General features: G+C 45.9%; 1 protein-coding gene across 5 annotated transcripts in view; it reads left to right on the top strand.

Moving 5' to 3' along the window:
* The window catches only part of DENND2A (DENN domain containing 2A), a 102,796-nt gene that overhangs the window by 34,647 nt on the left and 53,834 nt on the right, over window positions 1–14,315 (top strand). For all 5 annotated transcript variants that reach the window (XM_047849246.1, XM_047849247.1, XM_047849245.1 and 2 more), the window contains 2 exons: window positions 11,369–11,496; window positions 13,723–13,844. In XM_047849246.1, coding sequence (XP_047705202.1) covers window positions 11,369–11,496; window positions 13,723–13,844 — 250 coding nt within the window. The remainder of the gene's footprint in view (window positions 1–11,368; window positions 11,497–13,722; window positions 13,845–14,315) is intronic.

The raw sequence follows: 14,315 nt of genomic DNA, 5'->3' as shown, positions 1-14,315 counted from the left end.
ACTAGATCTGCTACTTACTAGCTGTGTGACGTTGTGCAAGCTACTAAATTTGTCTTGGCCTCATTTTACTTATTTTGTGACATAGCGATAACTCTAGAAACCACTTCATAGCTTTGTTGTGAAGATTGGATGAATAAATATGTGTAAACATAAGTGAAAATAGAACCTGGAATATGGTGAATGCTTAATAAATGTAAGCTGCTGTTATTTTTTTCTGGTTCTATTCTGGTTTTTTTTATATATATATTTTTTTTTAAATTTTTTTTCAACGTTTTTATTTATTTTTGGGACAGAGAGAGACAGAGCATGAACGGGGGAGGGGCAGAGAGAGAGGAAGACACAGAATCGGAAACAGGCTCCAGGCTCTGAGCCATCAGCCCAGAGCCCGACGCGGGGCTCGAACTCCCGGACCGGGAGATCGTGACCTGGCTGAAGTCGGACGCTCAACCGACTGCGCCACCCAGGCACCCCAGGTTCTATTCTGTTTAATATTTAGAGTAGCTATTTCTGTTTTAGCACCAAACTATTTTAATTATTTTAACCTCGTAATATGTTGAATATCTAGTAGAGCTGACAGAAATTTCTTCTCGTTCCTAGTCATCAGTTGATTCTCTTTGACATACCACGTACAATCTCCTGTCGTACACCAAAAAAAGTGACCAATTGTTCACCTTTGTAATAATTATAACCCCCTTTTTCGTTTCCTTATTATCCTCCTTTTTTCAAAAATATCTTGTGACTGTTCTTGCATGTATTGTTCCAAATGTTCTAGATGTCACTATCAAAATTTCACACACACAACATATGTTAGTTTGTTATTTTTTTAATGTTTATTTATTTTTGAGAGAGAGAGAGAGAGAGAGAGAGAGACAGCATGTGAGTGGGGGAGGGGCAGAGAGAGAGAAGGAGACACAGAATCCAAGACACGCTCCGGGCTCTGAGCTGTCAGCATAAAGTCCAACACAGGGCTTGAACTCACGGACAGCAAGATCACGACCTGATCCAAAGCCCACCACTTAACCAACTGAGCCGCCCAGGCACCCCTAGTTTATTTTTTTATTTTTTAATGTTTATTCATTTTTGAGCACAGAGCCCAATGCGGGGCTCGAACTCACGAATGTGAGATCATAACCTGAGCCGAAGTTGGACACGTAACCAATTAAGCCACCCAGGCACCCCTGTATGTTATTCTCTTGAAAGACCCCTTCAAGAAATTTTTTACTGTTGCTAATTGTCAGTGGATTCTCTTGGATCTTCTATGTATATAATATCGTCTGCAAAGAATTATCATTTTGCCTTTTCTTTTAAATCTCTGAACTTTTTCTCTGAGTCATACTGGCTAATGCTTTCAGAACAGGGTTAAGTAATAGTGCTGATAGCAGTGGACAGCCCTGTGTCCTCCCTGACTTTCATGGTAATGCTGCTGGTGTTCTGCTCACAGGTACTCTTGTTTGAGGTATGTGTTTATGTAATCAAGGTATTTTCATTTATACTTCCTTTTTTACTAAGAGTTTTAAAGATTAGAATTGGACGTCAGATTTTGTCAAGTTACTTTCAGTAGCTTTATATGATCATATGGTTCCTATCCTCTGACCTACGAGCAATGACTTTATATCCTAATATTGACCCATTCTTACATTTTTGGGATGAACTCCCATTTGGTCCTGGTTTATTACTCTATTTAAGATTTTTGTATCAGTATTCCATAAATGGGACTGGTCTTCACCAGGCTTTAGCGTCATCGGTATGTAGAATCCATAGAAGAATATAGAGCTTCCGTGTTGATGTTCTGAGAAAGCTCGTACCCATCTCTGGTTCTAAATCCTTTCCCAAACCAATGCCAAAGCCCAGGTGCGTGAGTGCTCTGGTGACCTCGCTGCTCATGCCCCCAGTGTGTTGTGACAGCAGCTCTTTGTGCCCTTCCTGGGCTGTTCCTCCAAAAAGGCTCCTTCTCTCGGGGCGCCTGGGTGGCTCAGTTGGTTAAGCGTCCAACTTTGGCTCAGGTCATGATCTCACAGTTTGTGGGTTCGAGCCCCATGTCGGGCTCTGTGCTGACAGCTCAGAGCCTGGAGACTGCTTCGGATTCTGTGTCTCCCTTTCTCTCTGCTCCTCCCTCGCTTGCGCTCTGTCTCTCTCTATCTCTCAAAAAATGAATTAACCTTAAAAAAAAAAAAAAAAAAAGCCCCCCTCTCCCAGGGGCAGGTCGGTTGGTGCTGGGAAATCAGAGTCTTTCTGCTGTGTCCTCATTGTGCAGACAGATCAACCTGGTGAACAGTTATTCCCATTATCTTTTCTCTCGTAGCTACCATCTGCTCTTTTCAGTGTTCCAGCATTCTCTTTAAAACCAGCTAAAGTTACTTAGTTTCAGTCCAAAGATGAAATTTTTCTTGGCCAGTTTGATTATGGTTGCATCAGCTGTGTTTAAGAATTTTGGCTTTGGATTTTTCCTTTTGTTTAAAATAGTACAATGGGGGTGATTAGGGCAAGATGTTCACTTTCTACTTAAAAAAATAATGAAGTGTGCTCTTTATTGTGGTCCTATGGCTTAAAAAAAAAAGAAGAGGCTCAACTCAGGATTTGGCTGACTTACTGTCCTCTCTGAGGCAGGAGAGCCAAGCCAAGGCTGAAGAAAGAAATGATTAAGGATTTTGAGGTTAGGAGGGTTTAGAATTACATGGCCAGGCTGTGCACTTCAGAGAACGTATTCAGCTTATTTTCATAGGCCGACGGGTCCACTCTTGCAGGAGCCAAACCAGTGGACTGAGATTCTCAGTTTGAGAAAATGCCTTTTTTCTGGACATTCTCTTTTTTTTTCCTCTTCCCTTTCTCCTCTGTTCTGTGTTCTCTCCCCTTCCTCCTTTCTTCATTTCGCTAAAGCCCCAGGAAATTAAATGCAAGGACTTATGCCTTCAATCCTAAAATGGGAAATGAGAAACCCTTAAATGTCAGGAAATTCCAAAGATAAGGTTCCTACAGCAGCATTAACTTGGTTGTGTATGTTCTATGGCGTGCATTGAATAACTCTGGCAGGAATGCCTGAAGGCCTACATTTAACAAGGAAAGTTACTATTTTTTAAGTGTAAGCAGCATCCTGAATTTACATGTATCTGTATACCCAAAATGTTTTAACTGGGATGCAGTTTTTTGGTTTTTGGTTTTTTTTAGGGTTTTTTTTTTAATTTTTATTTGAGAGAGAGAGAGAGAGCATTCACAGGTGAGTGGGGAAGGACAGAGAGAGAGAGGGAGAGAGAGAATCCCAAGCAGGCTCCACGCTGTCAGCGCAGAGCCTGATGCTGGCCTCAAACTCACAAACCATGAGATCATGACCTGAGCAGAGATCATGACCTGAGCAGAAATTAAAAGTCAGACACTTAACTGACTGAGCCACCCAGGTGCCCCTGGCATGCAGGTTTTTAATTTTAGTTTAATTTAATCCTATGATGGAGTTTTTAGATCCTTATGAAGCCAAATAACTATGTTGACCAAAATTTTAACGTTTCAACATTATTTGGCATTGTATAGATAAATTCAGCCTTTTCTTGAGGCTTTAGCATACAATTTGCGGAACTTTTTGAGGACAGGAAGCCTGGGTCATTATATGGCTACCAAATCATATGCCTGCTGTTATTGATTCCATAATTTCCACGTTCGGTAGGACTGATAGGGATCCCCAGAGTGGTCTGGTTGGACAGCAACCCTCAGCTATTACCCAGTGAGTGCTTAATTTCACTTACCAGCCATATTGTGGTCTGTTCCTGTCATGGCTGTTCCAGTCAACATGCCATCCAAGAGGCAGTTGTAACTGCCATGTCTAAAAACTGAGTGCTTAAAATCTTCAAAGGGGCAAATTGTTTGATTAATTTGACAAAGCAAAAGTTACTTTGAAAGCATGAGAGAAGCTTGATTTTGTAAATTCTTTATTTAATGGCAGTTGCATTAGAAAACAGAAATAAGAATAGAGAGGACAGGGGTGCCTGGGTGGCTCAGTCCATTTAGTGTCCAATTTTGGCTCAGGTCATGATCTCACAGTTTGTGAGTTCAAGCCCCCTGTCAGGTTCTGTGCTGACAGCTCAGAGCCTGGAGCCTGCTTCGGGTTGTGCGTCTCCCTGTCTTTACCTCTTGCATGCTCACACTCTGTCTCTGCCTCTCTCTCTCGAAAATAAACATTAAACAAAATTTTTTTTTAAAGAATAGAGAGGAAAGTTGTTATTCTACATTAGAGCAGTGACTGTCAAGTCTTTTTTTAAAATAATTTTTTAAATGTTTATTTTTGAGAGAGAGAGAGAGCAGGGTAGGGGCAGAGAGAGAGCAGGGGGACAGAGGATCAACAGTGAACCCAATGTAGGGCTCGAACCCTTAAACCGCGAGATCATGACCTGAGCCAAAGTCGGATGCTTAACTGATTGAGCCATGCAGGCGCCCCTATAGCTTTTTTTTTTTTTTTTAAAAAGAGAAAGCATGAGTGTTTGAGCAGGCAGAAGGACAGAGGGAGAGGGAGTGCCAAGCAGGCTCCATGAACCAGCACAGAGCCCAACATAGGGCTCGATCCCGGGACCATGAGATCATGACCTGAGCTATAATGAAGAGTTAGATGCTCAACCAGCTGAGCCACCCCGGTGCCCCATGTCATGTCTTATTTCCCACTGGAGGTGGAAATGATTGGACGTTAGACATAATGGTGGATAAAGATGGGTTTTCTACTGGCATTTCTGTTTTGGATTTAGGATAGAGATAAGCATAAGCCCACCATGAGTAGCAGTAGCACTTGATGGGGGAGGTGTGAGCCCCGCTAACATAAGCATTCCCCCACTTAGCCCCACTCTCATCTCCTGATGGCACACACGCCCTTCCCAAGAGCTGGTGGGACCTGGGAAAGACCTGTGTGTGGTCACTGGACATGGAGACAAGAAGAGAATCTGTGGCAGCTCAAGGAGCCTGCTTCAGATTCTGTGTCTCCCTCTCTCACTGCCCCTCCCCTGCTTGTGCTCTCCCTCTGTCTCTCAAAAATAAATAAATGTTTAAAAAAATTTAAATATTCCCTCATGTATTCAACCAGCAAACATTTATCCTGCACCTGTGTAGTATTAGAACATAACAGTGAACAAAATGAACTGAGACCCTGGCCTCGTGGACCTTACGTACTAGTAAGAGAAGCACACAACTCTGCAGTTATGTAACTATAACCACACTCAGTGCCGCGAGGAAGCCCATGGCGCTACGGGAATGTTCAGCAGGGTTATCTAGCCTGACATGGAAACAGGGCCAGATTGGGGAGGATGTGGCACTCGGACTGAGACCTGAGATTCCCACGTGGAAAAGGGGTGTTCAGTTTGAGAAACAGGTGAATGTCCCAGAGGAAGAAAGACTAGTGTGTTGGAGGCCCTGAAAGGCAGTGGTGTGGCCAGAGAGATCAGGAAGGGTGTGAGCCGCGGCCTCCAGGTCCTCTGGAGCCTGGTCCAGAAGAGTCCTGGAGACCAGGGAAGTGTTCTGGCCTATCACTTACTAGGAATGGGAAACTTTCCTTAAAAACTCACATTTTTGGGGCGCCTGGGTGGCACAGTCGGTTAAGCGTCCGACTTCAGCCAGGTCACGATCTCGCGGTCCGTGAGTTCGAGCCCCGCGTCAGGCTCTGGGCTGATGGCTCAGAGCCTGGAGCCTGTTTCCGATTCTGTGTCTCCCTCTCTCTCTGCCCCTCCCCCGCTCATGCTCTGTCTCTCTCTGTCCCAAAAATAAATAAACGTTGAAAAAAATATATATTAAAAAAAAAACCTCACATTTTTTATTTTATTTTATTTTTTAAAATTTTTTTTCAACGTTTATTTATTTTTGGGACAGAGAGAGACAGAGCATGAACGGGGGAGGGGCAGAGAGAGAGGGAGACACAGAATCGGAAACAGGCTCCAGGCTCCGAGCCATCAGCCCAGAGCCTGACGCGGGGCTCGAACTCCCGGACCACGAGATCGTGACCTGGCTGAAGTCGGACGCTTAACCGACTGCGCCACCCAGGCGCCCCAGAACTCACATTTTTTAAGAAGGGAGAGACCCAACCGGATTTTCATTTGTGAAAAGCTCACCTGGACAGCAGACAGGGTGGGTAACTGTGGGGTGGGAGGGGGTATGTGGTGGGATGGGGTAAGCCCAGGGTACAGCTGCTGGGGGACTGAGAAAAGCAGTGAATACTAGGAATGCTTGGCCGGTGGAACTCTTGTTAATTGGTCAGATATAGGTGCTAAAGGAGAAGGGGGTTTGGACGGGACTCCCAGGTTTAAGGCATAAACATTTGGACAAAGGGCGATGGCCTATGCTGAGGAGCACTGGAGGAGGAACTGGTCTTCATTGGGGCGCGGGGGGAATAGGAGGGTGAGTTCAACTTTGGATTTATTAATTTTTTAAAATGTTTATTTATTTTTGAGAGACAGAGCATGAGCAGGGGAGGGGCAGAGAGAGAGACAGACACAGAACCTGAAGCAGGCTCCAGGCTCTGAGCTGTCAGCACAGAGCCCAACACGGGGCTCGAACCCACAAACCCTGAGATCATGACCTGAGCCGAAGTCAGATGCTTAACTGACTGAGCCACCCAGGTGCCCCTTGGATTTAGATTCCCACGGGTCATTCAAATGGAGATGTGGGATGAGCTCTTAACTTAGTATTTCATTTACAAAAATATAGAAAAGTCACAGGTAACCTTCAAAATACTACTTGAAATCACAGTATTTTGCACTGGTTGTCAAAACTGGGATATTACATATGTTGTGACCCACTTCAGGAAACGTCAGTGGACCAGTTAAATCATCCCAGCATCTCTAAAACTAAGAAGTACCTCAATCACATGATAATTTGAAGGCCCAGGAAGCAAACTCAGGCTGGGAGGAGGTGTACCCCTTCACCAGGCTGTGGGCTCCCCAAAGGCAGGGACTTCTTGCCTTTGCTTCACCAGCTAGCTGTGAGCTCAGCTCGACCCCCAGAAGGTGCACATTAAACATATGGGCTGGATGTGGGACGAATGTGGAAGTGTTTAAGTAAGAAAGAAGCCAGTTTGGATGTGGTTATCATTAGCCTTTTGAAATTTCCTTTTTCTCAAAGTTAATATGTAAATAAAGGTTTTAAAACTTTTTGTGACCACAGCTTTCCTCCTGCGTTGACTTAACTTCCATGCTCTGCTTAGTGCCTGTGCTGTGGAGAGCACCAGACACGGACCAGGCTTCCTGGCTTCTGACCCTGGCTCCACCTCTTTCTCCCAGTGTGACCTTGAGCAATTTATCTGAGCTCTGTCTGTTTCCTTTTTTTTTTTTTTTTTTTTAGTTTATTCATTTATTTTGAGAGAGAGAGAAAGTGTGCACACACCAGTGGGGGAGGGGCAGAGAGAGAGAATCCCAAGCAGGCTCTGTACTGCCAGTGCAGAGCCCAATGTGGGGCTGGAACTCACGAACCCCAAGATCATGACCTGAGCCAAAGTCCCACGCTTAACAGACTGAGCCACCCAGGCACCCTGGTCTCTGTTTCCTCGTATATATAATATGTTTAATGATAGTAATTCTTTACAAGGTTGTTGCAAAGTTTGAATGTAGTAATCCGAGTACAGACTTAGTTGATACTCAGTAAATGTTGAGTGATTCTGCGGCCTCTTTGAACAGTTTGCATCTTCCCTACCAAATCTAGGTAGTGTGCATGCTGGGGACTTGAGCTACCAGAATCCGGTTAGCTCAGCGGGGGAAACCCAGGAGCGGTATGGCCCACTCCAGGCCGGTAACTTCACTCTGCTCTGGGCCACAGACCACCACGCGTCCATCCCCAAGCATTTGCCCAGCTAATACTAGCCTGGGCTAATGGCATCCCCGACTAGGGAGTGTTCAGGGCGGGCACAAAGCACAGTGCGATCCCGTCGTAGAGAAAACAGCTCAGACCCGCTTCCACCCCATAGACCACATCTGTGGGAGCTCTGAAGAACAGTCCTTCCTCTCCTGGCTGGACACCTCAAGGGGAGGAAGAAGGGGTTTATGGAGAGGTAGCCCTTCCTTCGCAGCAGGAGCTTCCGTGAGTGCATCAGGCACCTCAGGGCACGGGTGACAGTTTCAGCCTCATGGCCTGACTTAAGGCCCTGAGGACCTAGGCTGGAAGCTGGAAGCTGGAAGCTGGAAGCGTGGTCTTTCTTTATGTTCCTGTCCTGAGTGCTGAGTTCAGGTTCAGAAGGGAGAAGGGTGAGGTAGAGATTAGGGATGATGAATTCAGATGTGGAGATACTCAAGTTTAGAAGCCTAGAGAGGAAAAACCTAGGGAAACACCCAAAGCCCAGAAAGAGGGAGAGAAAGAGGAAGAGAGAGCTACAAGCAAAGACACAGGCAGTTGTCTGAGAAGGGGAAGTGGCCGGGGGCCAGCATTGCACCCAGCTCGTCAAACCCCAGAGGGTGCCTGTGTGCCTGTGTTTGCAATCCTTTGCTGAATGATACTTCTGTAAAATACAACAAAAAGGAATTGCCAGAGAAATGAAATGAAAAAGACAACAATATACAAGCCTCAGTTGTCTTTTAAAAATTTGTTCTGTCAAATTGCTTTAAAATTTTCTAAGCACAGGGGCACCTGACTGGTTCAGTCTGTAGAGTATGAGATTTTTGATCTTGGGGTCCTGAGTTCGAGCCCCACGTTGGGTGTAGAAATTACATTTAAAGCAAAGAGAAAAATGACTTTTAAAAAGTTTTTAGGGGCGCCTGGGTGGCGCAGTCGGTTAAGCGTCCGACTTCAGCCAGGTCACGATCTCGCGGTCCGTGAGTTCGAGCCCTGCGTCAGGCTCTGGGCTGATGGCTCAGAGCCTGGAGCCTGTTTCTGATTCTGTGTCTCCCTCTCTGCCCCTCCCCCGTTCATGCTCTGTCTCTCTCTGTCCCAAAAATAAAATAAAACGTTGAAAAAAAAAATTTTTTTTAAGTTTTTAAATGCCTATTCTCAATTATTGTACCTATGTCATTGGCACACCAGCCCTGGCCCAAGGATTGCACTTTGAGCACCACAGCCTTATGCTATAGAAACTAACAGGTGTCACATAAAGAAATGCCCCAGAAGGTGATTAGGTTTTACCAGAAACTCAGTAGTGACCCTCAGGGGGCAGCTTCAGAAAAGGGATGCTTACAGAGGCCAGGTTGAGAAGATAAAGAAGGAAAACCTGTGAGTTCAGGTAAACTGATAGACAGTCTCAGCTCCTCCCTCCTCCACCTGCCCCCAAACCCCACCAGCTTAAAACCCTTGGCAAGGAAAGTGAGAAATCCGCAGAGCTGCAAGGGTCCTTGCTTCCAATGAAAGTTTTTCTAGAGGAAACCCGTATGTGTTTAAAGAGGGAAAGGAGCTAGTGGAGAGGGAAAGATTTAAAATGTAGCAAATCCCCAAAGCTTGGAAAGCAGGCCCATGGCATCTGCCTGGCTCTGCTGTCTCCTCCCACCGCGCTCACCACCCTGTTCCCTACAATCCAGCCTTGCCCAGCGTCTGTGTGCCTTTCCCACAAATGCACCAAGTTCTCCGCTGCCGCAGGACCTTCACAGGTGCCCTTTCCTCTTCTTGGACCACTCTTCCCCGCGCCCCCCCCCCCCGCCCCAAATGAGGTCTTTCTTTGTATCCTTAGGTCTCAGCTTTAATGAGTGACTTTGTCAGCCTCCCCTGATGCATCCCCAATCTACGTCAAGTCCTCCTTGATAGTCTCACTTGTGACACCCTGTTCTTTTCCATCACTGACCTTAACACAGGTTATTACTATTCTATGTATTTGTGCGTGCTCTGCTTGAACGCCTGTCTTCCTCCCTGGAATGTAAGCTCTCTGAGGCAGGGACTCTGATTCTTTTAGTCACTCCTTATTTATGGAACCCTGAGCACAGTGCCTCTCACATAGTTCATGTCCAACATAAAACATTTGCTACGTAAGTAATTATAGCACTGCACGGTAATAGTAACAGCTAACACTTGTTGCATGTTTGCTAGGTGCTAAGGACTTTACAGACTTTCTCTTTTCTATTCTTTGGGCAATCCGATGAGATAATTCCTGTTTTTCAAGTCAGGAGGAAGAGTTTCAGCCCAGTTAAGTAGTTCATCCCAGGTTAAAAGGCTTGTGAACAATGCATCTGGGATCTGTGTACTGATCTGTTTAATCTTAGAGCCACCAGAGGGCACCTTCCCCAGGGGCAGAGAGAGATTGGAAGCATGGGTAAGAAGCAAAAACATACACTTCTACGTAGTCAGCCACAGTTTACATCAAGCATGTGCAGGACGCTGTGCTAGACACGGGTGCCCAGAGTAAGGAGCCGTGACTCCTGGGCCATGGGAGGCTTGTGACCATCCTATACCAGGAGGAGTGAAGGGCTAGGACCAAGTCAAGGCCAGCTGGGGAGTGTGCCCTCAGGAGTGTGGGTGGACTAAATTCCATTCAAGGAAGGCCCGAGTGTGTTCAGCGCGAGTTCCTCACAAGTCCCCTGGACGGACAAGATGAGCCTCGAGAGCCTGAGTGGACAGGGCTGTTCTGGTCCAACTGGTGGGAAGTTGTGTTTTACTTTGGAGAAGGAGAAGGAAAGAGGAGAAAAAAGGGAAAGGTGGAATGAACCGGTGAGGTGGCTGATATTTTGTATGTTCCACAGTATGGTCTACCTCCTGACCTTCCTAATGTTCAGTAAAGCTAAAGAAATCATAGAAACTCAAGGTGAGCCACTGTGTATGTTGGGGGTGGGGGCTGGACTTTGCATTAGGTCAACACCAGCAGGACAGGGACAGCTCCTGTGGAAGTAGGGCGTGTGGTGAGGGTGATGGCCATTTATTTATCATCCTTACTGATCATCCTTACCACATTTGCACAAATCTCTGCAGGGGGAGTGCGGGAGGGAGTTGGGGGTGTCTCAGCTGGCCTCCGGGTTTCATTCTGATAATAACCACTTGAGTGAGAGAAGTGCGAAGGGGGCCCAGGCCTCTGGTCCACTCTGAACTGGCCATCACTGCTCCTTTCCGATTATTAATGTATGCTCTGTAAACATTGCAGAATATTTAAAAAGTCCAGAAAGTAAAAGTGAAAAGAAGCCATGAGCCATTCCTTAGCCCTAAGATATAGCTGTATATTTCACTTCCTTCACTTCTTTTCTATGTATATGTGTGCTTACAAAGTTGGGGTTGTATTTTATATGTACTTGACTCCCTTTACTCAGCGTAACAGCATAAACATTCTTTCAGATAAAAGCCACACCTCTTATGTAAGGATTTTCATACCTTCTTACAAGAAACAGAGTTGATTTCATTAATAGAAATCTTTGCAGGAAGAAAATTTGGGGGCATATAATCTCTGGACCAGCCTAATTGATTTGAGTTCTCGTTTTTTGGTTTTTTTCTCCCATCTTGTACAAACCAGAAAGTCCTATGAGTTTGAAGACTTATTGCAATCTTCCTCTGAGAACAGCAGAGTGGACTGGTACGCACAGACTAAGTTGGGGCTCACACGCACTTTATCAGAGGAGAACGTCTACGAGGACATTCTAGGTAAGAGGCCCACATACCTGTGTATGAGTCCGGGTCTGTCTCTGGCAAGGGGGAGAGGAAATGGGGCTGACCCCTTGAAACACAGACACACACACACTCTCTCTCTTTCTCTCTCTCTCTCTCTCTCTCTCTCTCTCTCTCACACACACACACACACACACACACACACACACAGAGTCTCGAAGAAATACATGTACTCAGATGAACAAGAGAGCAGGTAGGGGCATGGCAGAGTGGCCCACGGAGGGACATATGAGAGAAAGTGGGACCGGAGAGGAAAGAGGAAGGACTGGTGCTGAATGGCCATGGAGGCAGCATGTTGCAGTGGGAAACACTGGAGACCTGGGGTCTGAATAGCTGTGATTGAATCTCTGCTCTGCTCCTGATCAGCTGTATAACAGTGAGTGGGGGACTTCACTTTTCTGAACATCGTTCTCTCATCTGTATAATAAAGACGATGACAGTTACATTGTAGGGCTGAGGATTGGAGAAAATGGAATGGAAAGTACCTGGTTTGTAACAGATGCTCAGTAAATTTAGGGATTACAGAATGAAGGAAAACTAAGGCCACCACGCTCTTCCTGAATCTGTAGGAATGTGACAGTAACAGGGCATCAAAATTCAGACTAAAATGAATGTCAACTATTTTTAAAAGTAGCTTTGGCCTAAGTTCTTTTAAATTCTAAAGTGGAGCTCAGATTCACCAAGTTTGTTTACATTTCTTTATTTTTTAATGTTTATATTTTATTTTGGATTTCATTTGCTAATATTTTATTTAAGAATTTTTTTTTTAATTTATATCCAAGTTAGTTAGCGTGTAGTGAAATAATGATTTCAGGAGTAGAATCCAGTGGTTCATCCTCTACATTTAACACCCAGTGCTCATCCCAACAATGTTTATTTATTTTTGAGAAAATAGCAGGGGAGGGGCAGAGAGAAAGGGAGACATAGGATCCGAAGTGGACCCTCTGCTGACAGCAGCAAGCCGGATGTGGGGCTCGAACTCCTGAGCCATGAGATCGTGACCTGAGCCAAAGTCAGACATGTAACCAACCAAGCCACCCAGGCACCTCTGTTTGCATTTAAATTAGTGAGTTAAAAAGGAAAATAAAATCAATAAATTAGTGAGTTTAGTAGCCTTCAGGGAATATCACAGTTTTCAGGGAAGTGTGAGCTCAGCCCACCGTCTGCATGTTGGGGTCAAGGGTGGGAGTGGGGGAAGAAAGGAGCTGGTAAGAGGGAGAAACCCGTACGTGGCCACATGCAAGGGATCGGTAGGGCAGATACACATATACATACGTGAATGGAATCATCAATACCAGAACAAACTCCACAGTAGGAGGAAACACGAGACTTGAGGCAGAATAGATATTTAGCTGAGCTATGAATTTCACCATAGACTGTTTGAATTATAGCGTCCAAGTTTGGGAGATGGGTTGCTGCCAAAGCAGTAGGCTTCCCAGGTCTGAAGCGGGTATGAGGTCTGGACTTCTCTTAACAGTGTGTACCTAACAGAGAAGTTCTCAGTTACAGAGAACGGAAGACCCAGCTGAAATAACAAGGGAGTTTGTTGGTTCATGTGACCAGAACTGGCCTATTCTCCCTTGTTTCCTCCCCCCGACCCCACATTTTATAAAGTAGGCTCTGCACCCAGTGTGGGGCTTGAACTCACAATCCTGAGATCGAGAACTGCCCACTCCACTGACTGAGCCAGCCAGGCGCCCCTCTTCTCCCTTGTTATCACTCGGGCTAGCTCCATTCTCGGCGGGTTTCCTATGGTCTTCACGATGGCTGCCGTCAGCTCCCTGGAATCTGTAACTTCCCGTTGGGAAGGAGAGCCCATATTCTGTACCCAACAAAAATGCCGAGGTTCATGCTGAGGAGACTGGTTTAGGTCCCTTTTTCACCTTCATAGCCCAGGAATGCCATGCACTGGTTGGCATAAGCTTGGGATGTGAGCCCTTCCCTGAACTGGACACTGAGGCGGAGACTGGGGATGCTCACATTGACTGATGCTCTGAATTTGGAATGGAGTTAACTCCATATATCTAAGAAGGGGGACACAGGGAGTCACTCCGGCGAAAACCAGGGTCCAAGAGGAAGGGGGTGAATGGATAGCAAGACATCAGACATCCCCACCAGGAGAGGCCGAGACGTTGGGTGGCTCTCTGATAAGGAAAACTTCCGTAACGTTCCCAGTTCCTGACTTGTTGCCTTTGACCACAGATCCACCAATGAAGGAAAACCCTTATGAGGACGTGGAGTTGCACGGTCGCTGCCTGGGGAAGAAGTGTGTCTTGAACTTCCCTGGTTCTCCCACTTCTTCCATTCCTGACACACCCTCCAAGGTATGAGCCCCCCGGGGAGTGGTGCAGGGAGAGGGGTCCCCAGCACCCCCAGCATGGTGGCCTCGAGCAGCCTCAAGCTGTGGGTTACACCGGAGTGCCAGGCCTCCCTCACCTCTGGGTTCCTGGATTTGCCTATCAGCTGCCTGCCTGCTCTAGTTCTGCCTCTAGTTGTCCTGGAAACCCTCTGCTCAACCAAACATCCTAAAATAACATTTTAGTTTCTGGGTCAGAAACCTCCCCAAACTGGGTAAGTAAGATAGCACATCCGTATTATACAACTGTAAGGAAGAGTAGCCTGACCTAAAACAAAGTCTAAAATATAAGACTGAAAGTTCTGGTACAGAAACAGTACCTTTATAGCATGCCACCATCTGTGAGGTTTTAAATAGAAAAATATACATACATGGAAACTCAAATATGTTTCTGTATGTAGAGGAATATCCCTGTAGGGAACCTAAGAGTGAGTGGGTA

The sequence above is a fragment of the Prionailurus viverrinus genome, chromosome A2 (assembly GCF_022837055.1).
Source record: "Prionailurus viverrinus isolate Anna chromosome A2, UM_Priviv_1.0, whole genome shotgun sequence".
Classification (NCBI taxonomy): domain Eukaryota; kingdom Metazoa; phylum Chordata; class Mammalia; order Carnivora; family Felidae; genus Prionailurus; species Prionailurus viverrinus.
Note: the sequence above shows the minus strand (reverse complement) of the source record. Positions and strands in the feature narration are given on the sequence as shown.